We start from the raw sequence: 23,295 nt of genomic DNA, 5'->3' as shown, positions 1-23,295 counted from the left end.
TTTTAATTCCTCCCCACCCCTGGCTACATGAATGTTTCCTACACACACACACAAAAAAAATCACGGCTGAAGATGTAATCACTCTTGTATTTGTTCTCACAGGTGCTTCTTATATATAAAAAAGAGAGGCCTAAAACCAGTCAAAAGAAAACAAAAGCAGCCTCCTCTCTGCCATTTGAAACACATTTGCAAATGATTGCAGAATGTTTAATGCTCCATTCAGACTTTTGTGACTTTTCCACACATTTGCTCCTGCCAGGAATGGCTTTCCTAAGCGTATGCTCTTTTCATAACACAATTGCAGTGCGCACGCACAAAAGGAAAACTCAATTCAAAAGATGACATTTATTGCAGTTAAATGTTACTTTACAGATTCTGAAAGGTCTCCACTTGGGAACAACTTCATTATAAAACTGGAACTTATCCTAATGCAAGTGAAATTAGTAGCAGAAACTCAACTAGAGTTGGGACCTGTTCACATATTCCCAGGTAGTGGAGTCATACATACTAACGTAGAAAGGTGCCTTATATTAAGTCAGTTCAGTATATAGCATACTGGTTGGCAAGCAGGTTCTCTCTGAGTCCTACCTGGAGAAGTGAGGGATTTCACCTGGGATCTTCTGCACGTAAAGCAGATGATACACCAGTGAGCTATAGCCCTTCACAAAACTTACCTGGGATGGATCTACACACAGGGGGGAAAGCTATAGATAAGTCAGAAATTAAATTGTTATAACAAAAGGAAAAAAAAAACTTATGGAAAATTGTGTAGAATTTTTTAAATACTCTCCATCACCATCTGGTGTTGCATGTTTACAATGCATTCAAAACACTGTTGTTGTTTTTACTAATGTAGCTGAGTCCCTGGTGAGAATTACATTATATTCAGAAATCTGCTGCCTAGGAAATTGAAAGTTGAATAATTTTTGCCAGCACCATAAGCCCTACATGCAAGTGGGTGAGTAGAGACAAGCCTGCTAGGCTCCACCTCCATAGTAATTGATGTCTCTCACACAATTTAGAAGCCCAGTAAGGCAGGGTTCTAAACTGTGTGAAGACTCCACATGTAGAGAAGGGCCCTTATTTCACACCATTTCCCACTGAAAGTTGGAGGGCAAGGATGGGGATGACATATGAGATGGACATATGAGTTAGACCATGTTAAGAATAGTGATTTAATTCACACATATTAGGAGTGCTTAAACACATTACTGTGTGTTTAGTTCTGAAATGTTCCGCAGTAGCTCTCATGTGATTGGTTAATTTTGGTCACATAGGAGCTATCTTTATTACATACTCTATTTTGTTGTGTGTGTGTGTGTGTGTCACTTGGCTGTCATGGCTGCATCTTCATGAACACTGAAGAAGAGACAGTGTTAGATAACTCTCTCAATGTAACAGAGCAGAGGAATGCTAAGGTTTCTGTGTGAATGTATGTGACAAAGAAAAGTACAGAAGTTGATGCTAGGGTTAGGGTTAGGGTCTTCTCCCCCACCCCTTTTTGAAAATGTTGATGACAATTGCCCATCTCCAGTCTGCAAGGACCTCACCTGTTCTCCAAGAACTCACAAAGATTATAGACAGGGCCTCTGAGATTACATCCACTAGCTTCTTTAGTACCCTTGGGTGCAGCTCATCAGGCCCTGGAGATTAAATCTCTTTTGCTGTCTTGGACAGCAGCTTCCTCCTTGCATCATTTATTCTATTATCACCAGGGTGGGCACCAATTTCCTTTTGGGTAAAGACAGAGTACATGTTGAGCTGTGCTGCCTTTTCTCTGTTACCCAACGGCATTTCTCCAATCTGTTCACACAGAGGGTCTACCACTTGCTCGTTCTTCGTCTTGCTTTGAACATAGGGAAAGAAACTTTTAAAATTTATTTTGAACCTCTCTTGCAAGCCTCAGCTAATTCTGAGCTGTGGCCTGCCTGACTTTCTCTCTGTAACTGTTGGCTACTCATGTATACTCTTCCTTCGTGATTTCTCCTTTCTTCTATTTCTTATGAATTCCTGTTCTACGTCTCAGCTCATCTGTAAGCTTCTTATGCAGCCACACTGGTTTCTTTAGGTGTCTCCTACTTTTCCTTTCTTGTTGGAACTGTCTGCCTTTGTGCCTGTAATATTTCATCATTTAAAAACTCCCATCCATCTTGGACTCCCTTCTCTTAGACTTTTAAGTATTTCTGACCATGGGACGTGACCCAGTAGTTCCTTAAGCTTTGTAAAATCAGCCTTCTTAAATGGGTGTTTAGTGAAAAGCATTGTAAGCTGTACAGCATGATAAATATTGGCTTTCCATGGAAATATTCTCAACCCAGTAACATGACATTGTACCATGGATCTCTTTCCCTGACAATGAAAATGGGGTAGGGAGAATCATTTTCGAAACACAATGCAGAACCACACAGCTTCAAGGACCTATTATACATTTTAAGCTCAAATCAATGTCAGGACAGACCAAGAAGACACAGTTAACATTTTCCTGATTCTTTTATTTTTGCAGGAAAGGCTGCTTAGCCTAATGACATTAAAGCATGGCAGCTCCTCAGTGCTGCTTTCTGCATTTCTGTTGATATCCTCGGAGGTGTGTCAAATTTCCAAGAGCATCAAGGCAAGCCAGCATGTTCTGTACACCAATTTTTAAAACAGTGATGGGTTTTAACCCCCCGTAAGTGTTTCCCACGTGGGCTTTGTCGCAGTAGCCACCTGGGTCTAATTTCTTCGTTTTCAGTCTTCTTCACGACCCCTTTTAAAGTAGATAATTGACTCCTATGATCATGGAAGAAGCATTTAGTTTACTTGTCCCTTAACAATAATGAACTGAGATGAAATACGATAAAAAGGGCTGCAGAAAGTCATTCTATTTTCCCCTGACTGTTCCCTTCCCTGATCTCTGCGCTAGGATGAGGTTCTGCCCATTGATGCGGCTAATCTTTCCTCTCCCTTTACTGTTCACTATCCAACCCAGTCGCTGAGTTCATTACAAACCTGGAATGAGTTTACCCCTCCCCCCATTTTAAGATGCTTTTCTTCAATAGATAAACAACAACAAAGACATTTCTCTTTTTTATAGTTTCAAAGAAAAGGTTATTGCATGGAAAATAGCAAGGATTTTGTGAGTATTATTTAGACAGCTGAAAAAGAGACAACCAAGAAAGGTGAGGTGTGGTGAACTTGAGGGCAGAGATCCAGGGTTCCCACAGCAGAAGGAGTAGGAAGGCCCCCAAACCCAGCAGTGTGTGGGCTGCCACATTTAGAAATAAGGTAAATAGCAGACATCACCATTTAAACTAGGGACAGCATGCTATTAAGTTTAGAGTCTAAAATTACCTATTATAAATATATGCCTTAAGTGTCATAGGAGCATCTTCAGCATATGACAAAAACTGCACAGTGAAGGTGCCAGCTGCACCTCTGTGTGGAGGAAATTCCAAATTCTTCTATTAATGAGCTTCTTATTTCCTGCCTGCCCTGCAGCCACTGGGAGCCAAATTAGATGTGACAAGGGAAAGAGGAGGCAGACATGCCAAACTGCCACAGTGCTAGGTTAAAATGCTAGTAAGTACAGTTTTGAAGTGCACCTCAGCCACTTCACCCTAAACTGGGATTAGAGAACTAGTGGCCCTCCAGATGTTGACAACTCCCATTACCCCTGGCCTTTAGCCGTGCTGGGTGTAGTTGATGGGAGTTGCATTCAGTGGAGGCTGGCCTACAAGGGTGGCTGGCCACAGAACTGGGGCTCACACAGTTACTTTTCCTACCTAACTCCACCCAGCGTGGCTAAAGGTCAGGGGTGATGGGTTAGAGCTATAGGGACGCGGGTGGCACTGTGGGTTAAACCACAGAGCCTAGGACTTGCCAATCAGAAGGTTGCCGGTTCGAATCCCCACGGCGAGGTGAGCTCCCGTTGCTCAGTCCCTGCTCTTACCAACCTAGCAGTTCGAAAGCACGTCAAAGTGCAAGTAGATAAATAGGTACCACTCCGGTGGGAAGGTAAACGGCGTTTCCGTGCACTGCTCAGGTTTGCCAGAAGCGGCTTAGTCATGCTGGCCACATGACCCGGAAGCTGTACGCCGGCTCCCTCGGCCAATAAAGCGAGATGAGTGCTGCAACCCCAGAGTCGGTCACGACTGGACCTAATGGTCAGGGGCCCCTTTACCTTTACCTAATACATTGAGTTGCTGCTACAAGATATGACGATGGTCATATCTTAGATGCTTAAAGGGGGATTAGACAAATTTATGGAGGAAGTGAAGTTCATCAGTCAGTACTAGTTGTAAGAAGTGGGACTCGAGACAAACTGTTCCTGTATGCTGTGATCCTTTTTTAGGGCTTGGCCAGCCAGCCATGTCCTCCTCCATGAAACACATTTCCTTCATACTCCCACCCAGTTTTCTATCCCCCCCTCCCAATAGTCAGCCAGCATTTTGTGGCTACTGAGAACACTCCGTCTTCATTGGGTTGTTTGGGGGAACATTTGGGTTTTGTTTCTCATGATTTGTTTCAGTATTTCTGAAATTTGGGGGCACTATGAGCCTTCAGATACCCTAGTCTTGTGTGTGGAGCATTGGCACTCAGGCCTGAACATCAGCAATAGAGGGCATGGTGGCTGCATGGGATTTCCAGGTTCAGAGGCAGTATGTCTCTGAATACCAGTTGCTGGGGAGTAACAATGGTAAAATACTATTGGCTTCCTGTCCTGCCTGCAAATGTCTTGGAGGTATCTGGTTGGCCACTGTTGAAAGCAGGATACTGGACTTGGTAGACCTTTGCTCTGATCTACCAGTGCTTTTCTGATCTTCTTAGTTGCTGCCAGATCAGATATATAAAGGTTCCAGGAGTGTCATAATTTTTTTCTTTTCTACATTCCAAAAGCCTCTGAAAACAACTTCTTATCCCCACTCCACCAAGCTCATGCAAGGAAGGTCAAAGGTATGCCAAGTTATGGAACAGCAGGTGCTTTTCATGCAGAAGGCCTCAGGTTCAATCCCTGGCACCATGTACAGCTGGGAAGTTCACCCTTCTTAAACCCAGAAGAGCTGCTGTTAATCAGTGTAGAATTCACACTGTAGACTGTGGATGGGCAAAATAAGGCTCTCCAGATGTTTGTGGACTACAACTCCCATCAGCTTCAGTGATGAGAGCTGTAACCCAAGAACATCTGGAGGACATCACACTGGCTACCTCTGGGCTAGATGGCCCAACTCTGTAAAAGGCAACTGCCTTTGTTCCTATCTTGCCCCCTTTCCTTTCTTCCTTCTCTTTAAATTTAATGAAATTGCCTGTGTGTAACCCATTTGTAATTAGAGAATGTAAAACTAATTCCTCAAGATGTAGACTGTCACTTATATGAAGTACCGGATTCATTTCCTTCTTCACTCTTTCAAGACATCTTTCCTCTTTGTGATGAATCCAGCCAGGCCCTATTAGCTAGACACTTTGCATGCTAAAGATGAACTTTCGCCACCCTAAGAGTAGGCCATTGTTGGAATAATGGCTTGTTAATTAAAGTGGGTAGCCGGGCAAAATCTATTAACGTTAAACATGATGAGATGGAAGGAAGTTCTCTCCTTTCATATAGAAATGAGGACAATTTTGCATTCTTTTCATTTTACACAGGAATTTACGCAGGACTATTAATTCCAACCCACTCAGACATTACTGCTTGTATTGGTTGCAAAGGCAATCACAGATTCACCTGATTATCAGATGAATATTAAATGATAATTAGCAATCTGCTGAAATGATTACGCTGAACGTTTATGCTGAAATTTATTTAGCCCTTTTTTATTTTTCTGTGCTTATTATTGTATTTTCAGTGTTTTATTGTTTGTAAGTTTCCCAGAGATACACTTTTACTGGATAGCATAGAAATGCTGTTAATAAAATTAAATAATAAAATTGATCTATCCCGGAGCTCTCATTGCCATTAAGGAAAGATGGCATGTCTGCCTTACAAATTTATTTCTACTTTATATCAGTTTAATTATGCCTTCCCCTAAAGCAGGGGTGAGCAACCATTTGCTGGCTGATAGCCACATTCCCTCATGGGGAAAATCCTTGCAATGGGTGAGGAAGGAGCCAGTGCCAGGACAGACTGTGGTGAAAAGTGTGTTGGGTCATTGCACACACACACACACACACACACACACACACACACACACACACACACACCATTCCTATTTCTCTTCTTCTCTCTCCACTTCTTTTCCACCTTGCAGGAGCAGTAGTAGCTGGTGCTCATTGAGACAGGTGGGGCAGAAGGCAGTGACAGGGGTGCAGGCCACCCCGGGTGTCACCACTGAGGGGGGTGACAAAATGGTGAGCAGCACTCACTGTGGGGCTTGCAGCATGCCCGAGCCACGTGTCTCTCCTGGGAGAGACGTGGTGGCTTGGGTGCACGCAGGCTCCCCACTGGCCAAATGGTCCGCCCACTGCCTCCCCCCCAGTTGTAGGGTGGCTGAGTGGGAAGAGGCAGGCAGACTCCCGAGGCCCTGCAGTGCACCCCACCCCTATGGGTGGCTCGTCCCACCCCTGGGCACGCCGCCCCAGGTGCCCAAGTGGCTTTCTCCACTGCTGGACAGTGACAGGCAGAGTGAACTGTCCTGCCAAGGGTCAAGGGGTTCTTTCTTGGATTCAATAAAGAAAACACTGTTAATTGCTTTAGCGGTTTTATTAGGAAATAATATGAAGCTCAAATAAAGCATAAATAAAGCAGACATCTCATGGCCTTTTGAGTTCCTTTTAAACCAATCTTGGGATCTTTTAAACCAATGGCTCTGCTGGACCCTGTCCGTCCACAGCTTTGCCTGTCTGGATGTTCAGTGGAGCACCAGTCAAAGTTGGAGGGACATTGAATGGGACATGACAGTGATAGTTGAAAACTCCATCATTCCCACCAGGAGACCAGTCCATTTGGGAGCTGAATGTTGGTGTTGGGAATCAGAGATAGAACAGGGATCTTGGTGTACTGCCCATCTTGCAGCTCAACCACCTCCCTGACTGAGCTGGCAGAGGTGGACTCTGATGGTGTTGGAGTATCCTAGGACACTTGGGAGTAAGCTCCATCAGACACAGTTGGCTGCTTACTTTAGAGTAACCAAACACAGAGTTAGGCTGCACACTTGTAGGGAAGTTACAGATAGGTAGCCGTGTTGGTCTGCCATAGTCAAAACAAAAAATTTCCTTTCAGTAGCACCTTAAAGACCAACTAAGTTAGTTCTTGGTATGAGCTTTCGTGTGCATTGTAGGGAAGGTCAGGGATCAGGAACCTGGGTTGCTCCAGCTTTTGTTGGACTCAGCCTCAACCAGTATGACAAACAGTCAGGGTTGATGCGAGTCATCGTTCAACAGCAGCTGGAGGACCGCAGATTCCCCAGCCCTCCTTTAGATAAAACCCTGTCACCATTTCTTTCCAGAATTCTTATGGATTCAAAACCTTGTTTTATTCTTCATATTTGAGCTGTTGAATGTTAACTTTTGAGAAAATGGTTGTTATGTGTGGTTGCCTGGATAAAGTACAAGTAGGGTGCTTTGCTTTTGTGTATCTCTCACTGTTTATAGCCAAGAACATTTATTCTGCTACCAAGGTACCATCAATTAATATTGACCCTTTTTGGCAGTAACAAAAATGAGGCTGGGAATCTTCAGGAGTAGATTGTATTGGAAAGTTTCCCCTGCTCATTGTTCATTTGTGCTCCTATTGATTTTGGTTGGGGAGGGGTGTAACAATGCAAGCATAAAGGGGAGCAAATGGCCGTTAATATTTGCGCTATCAAGCCAAGAATCTTGTGAGATAATAAATATTGTCTTGACGATTCATAAATGCTCCTGGCCAAAAAGAGGAATAAAAGGAATCTATTGATGTCATCAGTCTTGCCTTCATTAAAGACGTTTCAATTCACTAGAAGTGAACAGCATTTGTAGCAAGTTTGTGAATATAAAGAAAACAATCACTTAGTGGGTGGCTGCAATTAAAATGACATCATGCAACATTCAAAAGTTAACAATAGTTGCAGTCAAACTATAAAGAAATACATGGGTTTTTTAAAATTATTATTATTATTCAAAATTATAACAAGACATATTATCCAAAAACATATCATCCTTGTCCCCCCCATTCTTCCTCCCTACCCCCCTCCGACACAAAACCCCCACCCCCACTCCACGACTTCCCTCAGTTCCAGTCTTTGGTTTCTCTAAGAATGCTGTTTTCTGCATGTTACAAAGTTTTATATTTAACTGATTATTATCAATAAAAAGTTTGTGAATGTTTATTCAAAACCTGCCAAGGAGTCCAGATCGCTTTGTTGCATCTTCATATACTTTGTAAAGGGTTCCCATTCATCTTTAAAGTCACAGTTATCCTTGTCCCGTAGCTTATATGCCAGTTTTGCCAGTTCTGCATAGTCCATCAATTTTTCTTGCCATGATTCTTTAGTTGGGGTTTCTTCAGTCTTCCATCCTTGTGCTACCAGAACTCCTGCGGCCATTGTTGCATACATGAAGATGTTTTTCAACTTTTTTGTCAGGTCTTTCCCTACAATCCCCAACAAAAATGCCTCAGGTTTTTTTTTAACAAATGTTAAATGGAACATAAGAAATACATGTTAATAGGGTCCTGCACCAAATATACACAGTTCCCTTATACCAAGCAAAGGGGTAGCCAATGGACAGAATTGGCTATACTGGCTTTGAGGAGGTCAGGATGCCACCTTTATTGATTGCATTTATACCCTGCTTTTCTTCCATCTTGATAGTGGTGAGAGGTGCCCTTTGGGGCTGGTAGGGCAAAAGACAGGGAACCCAATATAGCCACCATTTTGCACCTGGCTTTGATGCCCAATTGATACCTAATTGATACCTAAGCTTCTGGTCTGTAAAAGCTTCTGAGATATTTTTAATCTCCCCCCCCCCCCCCCCGGTTTGAATGCCTCTGTGGGTTGTTTCTTTTTTGGTCTGTCTGTCTGTTTGTTTGTAAGTCTGGGAAAGATAAAGTGACCAAATAATAATAACAGTAATAAACAACCAAGTACAAAGTCTGTCCACTGCAGTCATCCTGTTTGCCCTTCTCTTGTCCCTGGCCAAACAGGGATTTCATGTTTGAGAACTACAACTAAAACCTATGAATAAAGATAATACTGGGATGACTGTTCACTCCAGAGGTGACCCCCACCCCCCACTGTCATCCCTCTAGCCTCTAATGTCAACAGTGCTTGATGATTTCCAATGCCTGGTCCAGATATGTTTTTGCAGATAATAACAATAATCAGAAAATGGGAAAGAACAGCAGCGAAGAGCTGACATTGATACATATTAGGAGAAAAGGGGTAATGGAAGAACTCTGTGAAAGATAGTCATTTTTTATCATTGAACTAACTATAGTGCTGTTAACTGTGTCATATTACATTTCTGCTATAAGCTTATTCAAGAGCATCATTCTTACTAATAAAAATAGAAAAGACAATCAGGTCCATGCAATTCTAGCCATGTACCTTGGGTTGGGATATATTTGCTGATAGGTTTCTTGCCCAAACATTGACCTGAAATGGGATCTTTAGAAATAACAAAAAGAAAAGAAAAAAGGGAACATAAACAAGCAGCAGTTTTTCACCTGCCAGACCCTGAGAAGATATAGGAAATAATTTTAATGTCTCTGTTTTAGATTCTCCAGTGCAATTCATCCACATTGGATTGATGTACTCTGACTCAAACTGGGGCTTTTGCCCTATTGTTTCTGTACAGAGGACAACAAAACACCCCAAGAAAGCAGAGTATCATGGATCCTGATATCTTTTCCTTCTTCTGCTTCCACCTTTCTGATGCTACAACACAATAACCAATGGTGGAAGTACAGCTCCTGATCTAGTTTTATGCAGGTGGCAAGGAAGGAAATAAATGTGGAAAAGAGAGTAGCAGAGGGAGAGAGAGAAAAGGGGGGGGGCAGAGAGAGAGGGGGAAGTGGGTAGCAGAAAGAGGGAGAGAATGGCTGGTTGAGGGAGGAAGAAAGAGTGCCAGAAAGTACAAATGGAGAAGAAATTCAATTTTGATTGCATTTTAATGAGAAATTGCCTACAGTGGTACCTCGGGTTACATACGCTTCAGGTTACATACACTTCAGGTTACAGACTCCGCTAACCCAGAAATAGTACCTCGGGTTAAGAACTTTGCTTCAGGATGAGAACAGAAATCGTTCTCCGGCGGCGCGGCAGCAGCAGGAGGTCCCATTAGCTAAAGTGGTGCTTCAGGTTAAGAACAGTTTCAGGTTAAGAATGGACCTCCAGAACGAATTAAGTTCTTAACCCGAGGTAACACTGTAATTCACATGACTTGAACCAATATGCAACCTTAAGCACAGCCATCCTTTGAAATTTGCACCATTCTGAATTTTGCCATGCAATTCTCCAGCAGATCCATTAGGGGAAATTTGCCTTAAAATGCTGGCAAATTTAATTGCAAATTGCTGCAGAAATGTGGAGAACTAAACTTAAGACTGAAACATTAGAAACCAAGAGAACCAAAATTGGCAGATATATTCATCCCTATCAGAGAATGAAAAAGAGTACAGTGGTACCTCGGGTTACATACGCTTCAGGTTACAGACGCTTCAGGTTACAGACTCCACTAACCCAGAAATAGGACCTCGGGTTAAGAACTTTGCTTCAGGATGAGAACAGAAATCGTGCTCCGGCAGCGCAGCGGCAGCGGGAGGCCCCATTAGCTAAAGTGGTGCTTCAAGTTAAGAACAGTTTCAGGTTAAGAACGGACTTCCAGAACTGTAGTAGTGAAATAAAAAAGAGATTGCAGAAAGAGAGTAAAAGGGCGAGGGGAGACGGATTATTTTGGATTGGCTCCTGCCACATTTGGCTTTGGTTTTGCTCACTGTTGGGTATGGACCTTGCCCATTGCTGGCAGGTTACCCCCAAGGAAATGTAACCGGGGGCGGGGGCACGGAATGCTAATCTCCCCTACTGTATTCACTTATTTGAGAATCAGTCCCTCTGAACTCCAGATTACACATGAATAGGCCTGCACTGTGAAACATTTAAGGCTTATTCCAGCAATAACTATTTGATCACTTGCCATTTAGTAAAGTAGGACAAAGAACGGCAATTCAAAACAGATTTTTCTTATTCATGCATGACGCCATTTGCTCAGACCAAGAAAGGTTTAAATCTTACTATATTTTAATATCCACTTTTCTTAAAAAAAGATGACTGGTATATAACTGAAAACTGTCCATTTTGTCTGTGATCCAGCTCACACATAGGAATTGGAATAGGGATAGAAAATGCATGTTTGAGTACTCCCCATATCCGTCTAACGCTTCTAGCATGTAGGCAGAGCTAGCATGTCAAGGAAAAGGTTTGAATTCTTCTTCCTAATATTTTAGATAAAATATGAAAAACAACAGTGGAGGAGTTTGCAGTCCGCCAGCATACTCACCTGTGGTTAGAGCATTGGACCAGGTCTGGAAACAGAGGCGGTTTGAGGGTGGCACAACTGGTGCAATCGCCCTGGGCACCATCCTGCAGGCGCGCCAATACAATGCTGTAGAATGAAGTGTGGGAGGAGGATGTGTGTGCTGAATTTTAGTGTTGCGCAGGGCTTTTGGCTGGAAAAGCTTTGCTACCCTAGGGATATAATAATCTGTCAATAACGATCCTCTATCATTTCCCCAATCTTAAATTCAGTTCACATTTCTGTAGAAATGTGCGAATATCCATTTTAAAAACCCTCATGAAAATTCTCCATTAACTCTCCTAATATGCACATTTCATTGGCACTTTTGACCAATATACTTATTATTGCAAGCAATTTCTTTTGCATATTGTTTTCATTAATATATTTGTTTTTATGCAACCTTTACCTGACATTTGCATTTTGTAAATATTCATTGCTGGAGGGCTGCATTACAAAATTTGGAAAAGTGGCTATGTTTCATCAAATCCTAGAATTGTAGAGTTGGATGGGACCATGAGGGTCATCTAGTCTAACTCCTTCAAAGCAGGGACCTTTTTGCCCAGTCCCCATATAGTTGTACAAAGTGTAAATTTAAAATACAAAGTGCAAGTTTAAAATACAAATTGGGTTAAATTTTGCCTCCTGATCTAGACAGTTATTGCCTATTTTGATTGATAGGAGCTGCTAAAGATTTAGACAAGGACTTTGCTTACATTATAAGCTTCTTTTCAGAGGAGATGTGAGGAACTAAATCCAGCACCTTCTGCACAGAAAGCACATGGACATGCTATTGAACCACACAGTTATCAAATTAGGTTGGAAATGGTACAGGTGTCCTTAATCAAATAAATAAACCCCATTCCCTGACTCTCCCCAATTTTAACTAAAGTATATCCCTCTTGCAGCCTTCTAAAAACTGTATCTAAAAGGGTCATCGCAAAAGGTAAGGAGTGAAGGGTACTCTTTCTTTCTCCCACTGTAATTTGAGCTCTGTAACTGCAGCCCCCCTCCTTCATGGATCACTGCCTTGTCGTGGCAAAGGGGCTTAAACAACTCAGAGAAGCTATGAGCTATGAGCAAGAAGATCAAACCTATCCATTCTTAAGGAAATCAGCCCTGAGTGCTCACTGGAAGGACAGATTCTGAAGCTGAGGCTCCAATACATTGGTCACCTCATGAGAAGAGAAGACTCCCTGGAAAAGACCCTGATGTTGGGAAAGATGGAGGGCACAAGGAGAAGGGGACGACAGAGGACAAGATGGTTGGACAGTGTTCTTGAAGCTACCAGCATGAGTTTGACCAAACTGCGGGAGGCAGTGGAAGAAAGGAGTGCCTGGTGTGCTCTGGTCCATGGGGTCATGAAGAGTCGGACACGACTAAATGACTAACTAACAAAAACTGCAGCCCCACTGACCCCCTAGCATGTTCACTGTAGCCATCTGGGACAAATGTCTAGAAGCCAAGGGTACAATAGAAGGCAAGTTGTCTTGGTCCTGTGTGTATGACCTCAGCATTTTTTTAACTTGACAGAGCAACACTGGTGGCCTTCTTCGGTGGTGTGGTGGAGAACACATACTGACATAATCTGACATCAAAGGTCCCTCCTTGCTTGACCAAGTGGATGAGGTGACAGTGAGACTTTCAAGTTTATAATCATAATCATAAGAGACTTTCAAGATCATAATCATAATCATAATCATCCAAGGAAGCCATTCTCAGTCCTGCTGATTATCACAATCTGGGTATTATCCTATGGACTGCTGCTCTTCGGTGTGTGTGTGTGTGCATGTGTGTTGTGTGTGCATGTGTTTAATGCATGTGTGTGTGCATGCGTTCATGGATCAGCACAGCTTATTTAATGAGCTATATTCTTTGGTCCATTGCTACAGATACTCCTTGGGATGTGTGGTTTTTGGGGGCTGTCCTGGTGAGCTTCTGTGCACCAATGGTTACCACTACATCACGGCACTTCCGTACTCCTTTCTTGCAAACTTGTTTAAAGGTTACCCATTCCCCAAAAGCAGCACATTGCAAACACAACTCTCTGGAAGAGGAATATGGAGCTGATTAAACAGCAACAACAACCAGAGCCATCCTTTCAGTACCAGCAAGTTATCTCTCTCCCCCTCCCTTCTAAAAGTCATATTTCTTTCTCACTTTCCCTTTTACCATTCTGCTCCTTGCTGGGATGATGGAAAGGCTTTTGGTCTACTTCATCCAGGGTATAAAGTTTCTACCCCCACTCCATCCATAATGACCGATTCATGCACGATTTGTGGCAGATCTTATCGCTCCCGCCGAGTGCTCTAACCTTCAAACATTTTAAACCTTTTTTACAACAGCACTTAAATCTTGCTCAGAAATTGATTATTGTCTCATTTTAAACCCTCAGCTGATTGATTGTCGGCTAGGTCCAGAGCTTATCCCCAGGTGTACTTAAAAGCTCAAAATGACATTGTACCCCCCTACTGCGTAATGATGGTCTCCTAACGGAGGTCATGGATAAATCCCCCCGTTTTCTCCCTGCTTTCATTAGAACCTAGATAAAGGTTATTGGGGGGAATCGATCAGAGCCATGTCTCATTACCCTTCACTGCATAGGATGCCTTTCAAGGCCTGCATTAAGGTGAGATGTACTCTTGATCATTGCTGCTGTTCAGCAAATAACTACTCTGATTGGGGATGTTCTAAAATACGCATTCAGTGGCTGAGGTCTGCCCCTTGCTCCTGTTGTTATAGGATGATGCCACAAGTGATATATCGGGCCAAGTTCAAGGTACTGGTACTAACACATAAAGCCCACAGGTGGGCAGAGGGCTGTTGTGCTCATATCCAGCTTGCAGGCTTCCCACAGGGATCTGGCTAACTACTATGTGAGAACAAGATGCTGGACTAGATGGGGCTTTGGCTTGTCTTACATTTTACACCAAATACAGCTCAGGACCAGGTTTATTGCATTATACCTAGTAGGTCACTTCTGTATGCTGAAGAGCTTCTCTTGCAAGTTCCAAAGGTATCATAAACCATAAACCTGCTCAGTTTTATGCTCAGAGTTTGAGATTCTTAATCTCAGGGTCATGGGTTCAAGCCGCATGGTGGGCGAAAAATGGCAGCGGGTTGGACTAGAATCAGGCCTGTCCAAAGTCCGTTTTGGGGGCCTAATACATCCGGCTGGTAAGTTGAATCCGGCCCCCGTGGCAGTTTATTTCCTGGAGTAAAATCCTAAAAAACCTCAACAACTTCAATCCTAAAGAAAAGTTAACAACTTTGGTCGGCCCTCATGGCCCTTCACTTCATCAAATCTGGCCCTCTTTGAAAAAAGTTTGGACACCACTGAAGGGTTAATGTCAAAGAGTTCAAGAGAAGCAGAGAAGGGGGAGCTGGATGTCCGGAGTTTCATTCTCTCCCGTGCTGCAGAGCGTGTGAGACTACTGGATCACATGCTTTGTGTGTTGACATTCCATTCTTTGGAAGTGAGGGAACAGAAGGAACTGTGCAGTGGTGTAGCGTGGGTTGTCAGCACCCGGGGCAATGCAAGTAATTTGCACCCCCTAACCCATGGATTTGTTCCCCCTAACCCTAACCCCCAGATGTTGCACCCGGTGCGGCTGGCCCCCCCGCACCCCCACGCTACGCCACTGGAACTGTGCGCCACTTCCGTCTTCTTTGTTCTGTGTTCTGTTCTGTTCTCTCTCGGAGCCCCCCCCCATGCTGCTACTGTTGGAAAAGGGGCGTTGTTTAAGTAGCCCAGTCACCCCGCCCCTTCCCATTGTACTTTGCCACGTTCCCCACAAAGGTTCAGGTGAATGCCAAATGCCTTGGGGCGCAGCAAGCTTTTTTTGGGGGGGGGGACTGCCAGTGGGATGATGGAGGGGGAGATAGCAGGCAGGGAAGCTGCTGGGCAGGTGGGGGAGGGAGAGAGACCCCCCCAAATGAAGGGAGGTGGGTGTGCAGCCGAGCTCCCCCTCATTTCGAGTATTCCGGGCTGAAAAATGTCCCCCTCCTGCCCTCCTGTGTTTGAAATTCTAGAATAAGAAACTGCCTCTTTGCCCTCAGCTTCTGTGTCTCCTTGTGACATCACAGGAGACCATCCATAGACAGGGCTGGGGAAACTAGGCCTCAAGGGGGAGGCGCATTTATAAATAAACAAAAGGTAACTGAGGAGCCCCCCCTTGTGACATGTGTGGCATGTGGACTCCATGGCACCCTAAGATACCCCCCTTAGCACCCACCAAGGCCCCCTGACCCATTTTTAAAAATCTGTTAGTTTTTACAGTGCTGCAAAACCATTTGTTTTGGCAGTTGAGGAATTGGTATTATTTATTTATTTTTCCCTTTGTGAGAGATAAACAAACTGGTTCCTTTGAAATAAGGTCTCTGGATCATTTTTAAATAAAGTGATCTGGACAAAATGGGTCAATTAGGAAAGCTTTTTATTATACACACTTAGAATCATAGAATCATAGAGTTGGAAGAGACCACAAGGGCAATCGAGTCCAACCCCCTGCCAAGCAGGAAACACCATCAGAGCACTCCTGACATATGGTTGTCAAACCTCTGTTTAAAGACCTCCAAAGAAGGAGACTCCACCACACTCCTTGGCAGCAAATTCCACTGTCGAACAGCTCTTACTGTCAGGAAGTTTTTCCTAATGTTTAGGTGGAATCTTCTTTCTTGTAGTTTGGATCCATTGCTCCGTGTCTGCTTCTCTGGAGCAGCAGAAAACAACCTTTCTCCCTCCTCTATGTGACATCCTTTTATTTATTTGAACATGGCTATCATATCACCCCTTAACCTCCTCTTCTCCAGGCTAAACATGCCCAGCTCCCTTAGCCATTCCTCATAAGGCGTCGTTTCCAGGCCTTTGACCATTTTGGTTGCCCTCCTCTGGACACATTCCAGTTTGTCAGTGTCCTTCTTGAACTGTGGTGCCCAGAATTGGACACAGTACTCCAGGTGAGGTCTGACCAGAGCAGAATACAGTGGCACTATTACTTCCCTTGATCTAGATCAGGGGTCTGCAACCTTTAAGACAAAAAGAGCCACTTGGACCCGTTTCCAAAAAAACAACAACAACTGGGAGCCGCAAAAACATTGCAACATTTAAAACAAATATAACACTGTATATATTGTTTCTTGCCTTAATGCTGTATATACAGGATCGTGCAGTCAGCTGTCAATCTCAAGAAAAAAGGACAAATAGCTAATTAAAATATTTAATTTACAACCAGGTAACCAGGTTAATGGGACTTTTGCTCCTGAACCTCAGTGCTCAGTGTCTGCACATCAGGGCTGTAAGACGTCACCTTCATTTTCACACAGGCTTGCAAGCTGTCATCTGTGAGGCGTGATCGGTGTTTGTTTTTAATATAGTTCATGTTGGAGAAGACCTGCTCACATACATATGTGGAACCGAAGATCGACAGGACTCCATCGAGTCCAACCCCCTGCCAAGCAGGAAACACCATCAGAGCACTCCTGAGATATGGTTGTCAAGCCTCTGCTTAAAGACCTCCAAAGAAGGAGACTCCACCACACTCCTTGGCAGCAATTCACCAAACTTTCACCAAACTTTCCCCTGCTTAAGTTTAAAAAGGGGCTTCAAGCAACTAAAAAGGGGCTTCAGGCAACTAACTCCACGTGGAATTCCACGCGACCGCGACTTGCTATGCCCAATAATCAATGCCACAAAATGCCACAGAAAATTAACCAGGGCCCCAGTAAACCATAAATCATAATCAGTGCCTGATGCAAATAATAATTAATAATGAGGGCCCAATGTCATCCTCGTCATTATAAAAATAATCCCTCTCTTCGCGCCGCCCAGCCTCCCAAGAAAAAACCCCCACCTCAAACAGTCACAAAGCACAAATTCCACGCGACCGCAACTTGCTATGCCCAATAATCAATGCCCCAGAATGCCATAGAAAATTAATCAGGGCCCCAGTGTACCATAAATCATAATCAGTGTCTGATGTAAATAATAATTAATAATGAGGCATTCGTCATTATAAAAATACCTTTTTATTATTCATTTGTTTGACCCCTCAGAATTACTCCTCCTCATAGAAATAAAATTAACAAGTTACCTTTTTTTGAGTGTGTGTTCTTCACTCCCCTTCAAAACAGTGACCAGTGTATACGGCCCCTTTCAATGCAACCTGCTTTCCCCAAGGAAAGAACAATTCACCAAACTTCCCCCTGCTTAAGTTTAAAAAGGGGCTTCAGGCAACTAACTCCTCCGCCTCCTCCCCTCGCCTCCTCCCCTCCCCTCGCCTCGCCTCCTCCCCTCGCCTCCACTCCTCGCCTCCTCCCCTCGCCTCCTCCCCTCGCCTCCTCCCCTCGCCTCCTCCCCTCGCCTCCGCCCCTCGCCTCCTCCCCTCGCCTCCACTCCTCGCCTCCTCCCCTCGCCTCCTCCCCTCCCCTCGCCTCCACTCCTCGCCTCCACTCCTCGCCTCCTCCCCTCGCCTCCTCCCCTCCCCTCGCCTCCACTCCTCGCCTCCACTCCTCGCCTCCGCCCCTCGCCTCCTCCCCTCCCCTCGCCTCCTCCCCTCGCCTCCGCTCCTCGCCTCCGCCCCTCGCCTCCTCCCCTCGCCTCCACTCCTCGCCTCCTCCCCTCGCCTCCTCCCCTCCCCTCGCCTCCTCCCCTCGCCTCCTCCCCTCCCCTCGCCTCCACTCCTCGCCTCCTCCCCTCGCCTCCTCCCCTCCCCTCGCCTCCACCCCTCGCCTCCGCCCCTCGCCTCCGCCCCTCGCCTCCTCCCCTCGCCTCCACTCCTCGCCTCCTCCCCTCGCCTCCTCCCCTCGCCTCCGCCCCTCGCCTCCTCCCCTCGCCTCCTCCCCTCGCCTCCTCCCCTCCCCTCGCCTCCACTCCTCGCCTCCACTCCTCGCCTCCTCCCCTCGCCTCCTCCCCTCCCCTCGCCTCCACTCCTCGCCTCCACTCCTCGCCTCCGCCCCTCGCCTCCTCCCCTCCCCTCGCCTCCTCCCCTCGCCTCCGCTCCTCGCCTCCGCCCCTCGCCTCCTCCCCTCGCCTCCACTCCTCGCCTCCTCCCCTCGCCTCCTCCCCTCCCCTCGCCTCCTCCCCTCGCCTCCTCCCCTCGCCTCCACTCCTCGCCTCCTCCCCTCGCCTCCTCCCCTCCCCTCGCCTCCACCCCTCGCCTCCGCCCCTCGCCTCTGCCCCTCGCCTCCTCCCCTCGCCTCCACTCCTCGCCTCCTCCCCTCGCCTCCTCCCCTCGCCTCCGCCCCTCGCCTCCTCCCCTCGCCTCCACTCCTCGCCTCCTCCCCTCGCCTCCTCCCCTCCCCTCGCCTCCACTCCTCGCCTCCACTCCTCGCCTCCTCCCCTCGCCTCCTCCCCTCGCCTCCTCCCCTCGCCTCCACTCCTCGCCTCCTCCCCTCGCCTCCCCCCCTCGCCTCCTCCCCTCGCCTCCACTCCTCGCCTCCTCCCCTCGCCTCCACTCCTCGCCTCCTCCCCTCGCCTCCTCCCCTCGCCTCCGCCCCTCGCTTCCTCCCCTCGCCTCCTCCCCTCGCCTCCGCACCTCGCCTCCTCCCCTCGCCTCCGCTCCTCGCCTCCTCCCATCGCCTCCTCCCCGGAGCCGCAGCAAAGGCTTTAAAGAGCCACATGCGGCTCTGGAGCCGCAGGTTGCCGACCCCCGATCTAGATGCTATACTCCTATTGATGCAGCCCAGAATTGCATTGGCTTTTTTAGCTGCCGCGTCACACTGTTGGCTCATGTCAAGTTTGTGGTCAACCAAGACTCCTAGATCCTTTTCACATGTACTGCTCTCAAGCCAAGTGTCACCCATCTTGTATTTGTGCCTCTCTTTTTTTTTTTGCCCAAGTGCAATACTTTACATTTCTCCCTGTTAAAATTCATCTTGTTTGTTTTTGCCCAGTTCTCGAATCTGTCAAGGTCGTTTTGAAGTGTGATCCTGTCCTCTGGGGTGTTAGCCACCCCTCCCAGTTTGGTGTCATCTGCAAATTTGATCAGGATGCCCTTGAGTCCATCATCCAAGTCGTTGATAAAGATGCTGAATAAGACCGGGCCCAAGACAGAACCCTGTGGCACCCCACTAGTCACTCTTCTCCAGGATGAAGAGGAAACATTGATGAGCACCCTTTGGGTTCGGTCAGTCAGCCAGTTACAAATCCACTGAGTGGTAGCATAGTCAAGACCACATTTTACCAGCTTCTTTACAAGAATATCATGGGGCACCTTGTCAAATGCCTTGCTGAAATCAAGGTAGGCTACATCCACTGCGTTCCCTTCATCTACCAGGCTTGTAATTCTGTCAAAAAACGAGATCAGGTTAGTCTGACATGACTTATTTTTCAGAAATCCATGCTGACTATTGGTGATCACAGCATTCCTTTCTAGGTGCTCACAGACTGTTTGCTTAATGATCTGCTCCAGAATCTTCCCTGGTATTGATGTCAGACTGACTGGGCGGTAATTATTTGGGTCCTCTCTTTTCCCCTTTTTGAAAATAGGGACAACATTTGCCGGGACTTCGCCTGTTCTCCAGGAATTCTCAAAGATGACTGCCAGTGGTTCTGAGATCACATCTGCCAGTTCTTTTAATACTCTTGGATGCAGTTCATCTGGCCCTGGAGACTTGAATACATCTAAACTAGCCAAGTATTCTTGTACTATCTCCTTAGTTATTCTGGGCTGTGTTTCCTCTGCTGAATCATTCTGTCGGTTCTGGTATCACAGCCATCTGCTGCTGGCACTAAGAGGGGAGGTTTTCAGCATCTTCAAGACAACCTTGCATGTTATTTTTTTAGCAGCAGCAGCTGGGAATGTTGATTGTTATGTGACCTCCTACCTGACTCAACAGAAGCTGGGAAGCTGCTGGCACTAATAAAAAGTAGATCTCCCACCTGTCAAAAAAAACACCACACCAAAACCCCTCCTCCAAGTTCCTTGGTTTTAGTCACATTTAGTCTCCAGCCGCAACACACCAGGGGCTCTGAACGAATTTCAAGAAAAAGGACTGCCTTGCTGACCTATATGCTCTTGTCGTAATTCTTCAGGTCGGGCATTGTTTTCTTTATCGGAGAAGACTGAGGCAAAGAAGGCATTGAGGAGTTCAGCCCTTTCTGTGTCCCCTGTTTGCATTTCATCATCTTCTCCTCTGAGTGACCCCACTGTTTCTTTGTTCTTCCTTTTGCTACGAACATACCCATAAAAGCCTTTTTTGTTGCTTTTAACCTCTCTAGCAAGCCTGAGTTCATTCTGTGCTTTAGCTTTTCTGACTTTGTGTCTCCACATGCTGGCTATTTGTTTGAATTCCTCTTTGGTGGTTTCCCACCTTTTCCATTTTTTGTACACATCCTTTTTTAATCTTAACTCAGTTAAAAGGTCTTTAGACAGCCACCCTGGCTTCTTTAGGCACCTTCCATGTTTCCGACTCATTGGTATTGCCTGAAGTTGTGCTTTTACTATCTCCCTCTTAACAAACTCCCAGCCATCATGAACTCCCTTTCCTTTTAGTATTACTGTCCATGGGATCTCACCCAGCACTTCCCTAAGTTTTATGAAGCCGGCTTTCTTAAAGTCAAGAAATTGAGTTCTAGTATGCTTAGCTGCTCCTTTCCGCTGTATAGTAAACTTCAGAAGAGCATGATCACTCGCGCCTAATGATCCTTCCACTTCTACCCCACTAACCAGGTCATCAACATTGGTTAGGACCAGATCTAAAATGGCTGTTCCTCTTGTTGCTTCTCCCACTTTTTGGACAATGAAGTTGTCTGCAAGGCCAGTGAGGAATCTGTTTGACCTTATGCTCTTGGCTGAGTTTGACATCCAACAAATATCCGGGTAACTGAAGTCCCCCATTACTACTATCTCCCTTCCTTTTGCATGCTTGGCCATCTGTTCCAGGAAGGCATCATCTATGTCCTCCGTTTGGCTTGGGGATCTATAGTAAACTCCCACAGTGAGGTCACTGTTATTCTTCTCTCCCTTAATTTTGACCCAAATGCTCTCACTTTGGCTTTGAGGTTCTAAATCTTGGATCTCTTCACAGGTATACACATCCCTGACATATAACGCCACTCCTCCTCCTTTCTTGTCTGATCTGTTTCTCTGAAATAGATTGTATCCCTCCATTATTACATTCCAATCGTGGGACTTATCCCACCAGGTTTCAGTGATGCCTATTATGTCATATTTAATTTGCTGTACCAAGAGCTCAAGCTCATCTTGTTTATTTCCCATGCTTTGCGCATTAGTGTACAGACATTGAAGTCCATTAATCATTCCCCCGTGTCTCTTATTTAAGGATTTTTTCCTCCCACAACTAGGTCTGCGTGCTGTTTGCTCCATTTGGTCTATGACATTTGGATGATCATCTTCATCAATTGATAGACTCCTACCTTCAGGAGCACTGTCTCCCTCCCCCGCATTAGTCAGTTTAAAGCCCTCCTAATGAGGTTTCTGAGATTTTAGGCAAAAACATTCCTCCCAACCATTGTGAGGTGCAGCCCATCGCTTGCCAGAAGTCCATTTTCAAGAAACTGCAGTCCGTGATCTAAGAATCCAAACCGTTCCTGTTTACACCTTTTGCGAAGCCAGCTGTTCACTTCCACTATTTTTCCCTCTCTCCCTGGGCCACGTCGTTCAACTGGGAGGACAGATGAGATGACAATTTGTGCATTTAATTGCTTCAATTTCCTGCCCAGAGCCTCATAGTCTCCTTTGATCTTCTGGAGGCTATTGCTTGCAGTGTCATTGGTTCCCACATGAACCAAGAGGAAGGGGTATTTGTCAGTGGGTTTTATGATTCCTTGCAGTTGTTCAGTTACATCTTGGATCTTAGCCCCAGGGAGACAGCACACTTCCCGAGACATCTTGTCAGGCCCACAGATCACTGCTTCTGTTCCCCTCAGTAGGAAATCCCCTATCACCACTACACGCCTCCTCTTAGGTTTGGTCGGGGTTCTTCCGTGAGCTGTCCGTTCCAAGGTCGCCTGCACATTCCCTGAGGACTGACTTTGCTGCTCGTCTTCATATACCTGATCAACTGTAATGAGGGAGAGATCCTCAAATGGAATCTGCTCTTCGTCTTCCATGCTAGGGGAGAGGACCTCAAAGCGATTGTGTATTTCTAAACAATCAGAGCGAACCCTGGGCCTCCTACTTCTTTGAGTCACGTTTCTCCATATATCTGGCTCCTGTGTTGGTGAACTAGCCTCCTTCTCAGGGGAGTCCCCTGTCTCCTCCTTGGTGGAGACGGTGTGCTCTGTTGCTTCCAAGAAGAGCTCCAGCTCTCTAATTCTTTGGAGCGTAGCTACACGTTCCTCCAGTTGCTGGACTTTGTCTTCTAAGAGGGCAATCAACATGCAATTGCTGCAGGTAAAGCTGCCTGCAACCTTTGGCAAGATGGCAAACATTGCGCAGGAACCGCAGGTGACTGCAGCTGTTCCCTCCCCCTCCATCTTGAGAACGTGTCGTTGGGGGTGGCTACAGCGGTCCTCCATCATAAAAAGCGTGAAGACAGGACAAATAACTCCCCCCCAAAAAAACTAGGTCTCCCCCAACAAACGTTTGAGACTAGCTCCCCTAAATCTAAAAGATTTACTTCCAGGTGGGGTAACCCAAGCTCAGGCACATCTTCAGGAAAAACACATCTTATAAAGTTGCTTCACTGGCTGCAAGTACCTCCTTCCACACCCACAAGAAGGGGCATACCAGTTTACAGAAGTATTACGTATACCTCATTAAAATTTTACCATTCTACTTCCCATGTTAATCAAAATACAATACAATACAATACAATACAATGCAAATACCTTTATTGGCATTTCAAATTAAGAAATTTCAAAATGGCTTG

At 45.7% G+C, this 23,295-nt stretch overlaps 1 protein-coding gene and 1 long non-coding RNA gene across 2 annotated transcripts in view; both read right to left on the bottom strand.

The window, feature by feature from the left end:
• The window catches only part of LOC310837079, a 209,544-nt gene that overhangs the window by 181,277 nt on the left and 4,972 nt on the right, over positions 1 to 23,295 (bottom strand). The gene's annotated exons all lie outside the window — the stretch shown is intronic.
• On the bottom strand, positions 1,651 to 21,788 carry LOC310837110 (uncharacterized protein; the record flags this gene model as incomplete). The annotated part of the gene is made up of 6 exons (XM_083723180.1): positions 1,651 to 1,846; positions 9,495 to 9,554; positions 11,446 to 11,550; positions 12,177 to 12,250; positions 19,902 to 20,143; positions 20,468 to 21,788. The coding sequence occupies 6 exons, from the start codon at positions 21,786 to 21,788 to the stop codon at positions 1,651 to 1,653; spliced, it is 1,998 nt and encodes a 665-aa protein (XP_083579306.1).

Source organism: Podarcis gaigeae (assembly GCF_964106915.1).
Source record: "Podarcis gaigeae genome assembly, chromosome: Z".
Classification (NCBI taxonomy): domain Eukaryota; kingdom Metazoa; phylum Chordata; class Lepidosauria; order Squamata; family Lacertidae; genus Podarcis; species Podarcis gaigeae.
The sequence above is the reverse complement of the archived record's forward strand: the minus strand, read 5'-3'. Positions and strand labels throughout refer to the sequence as shown.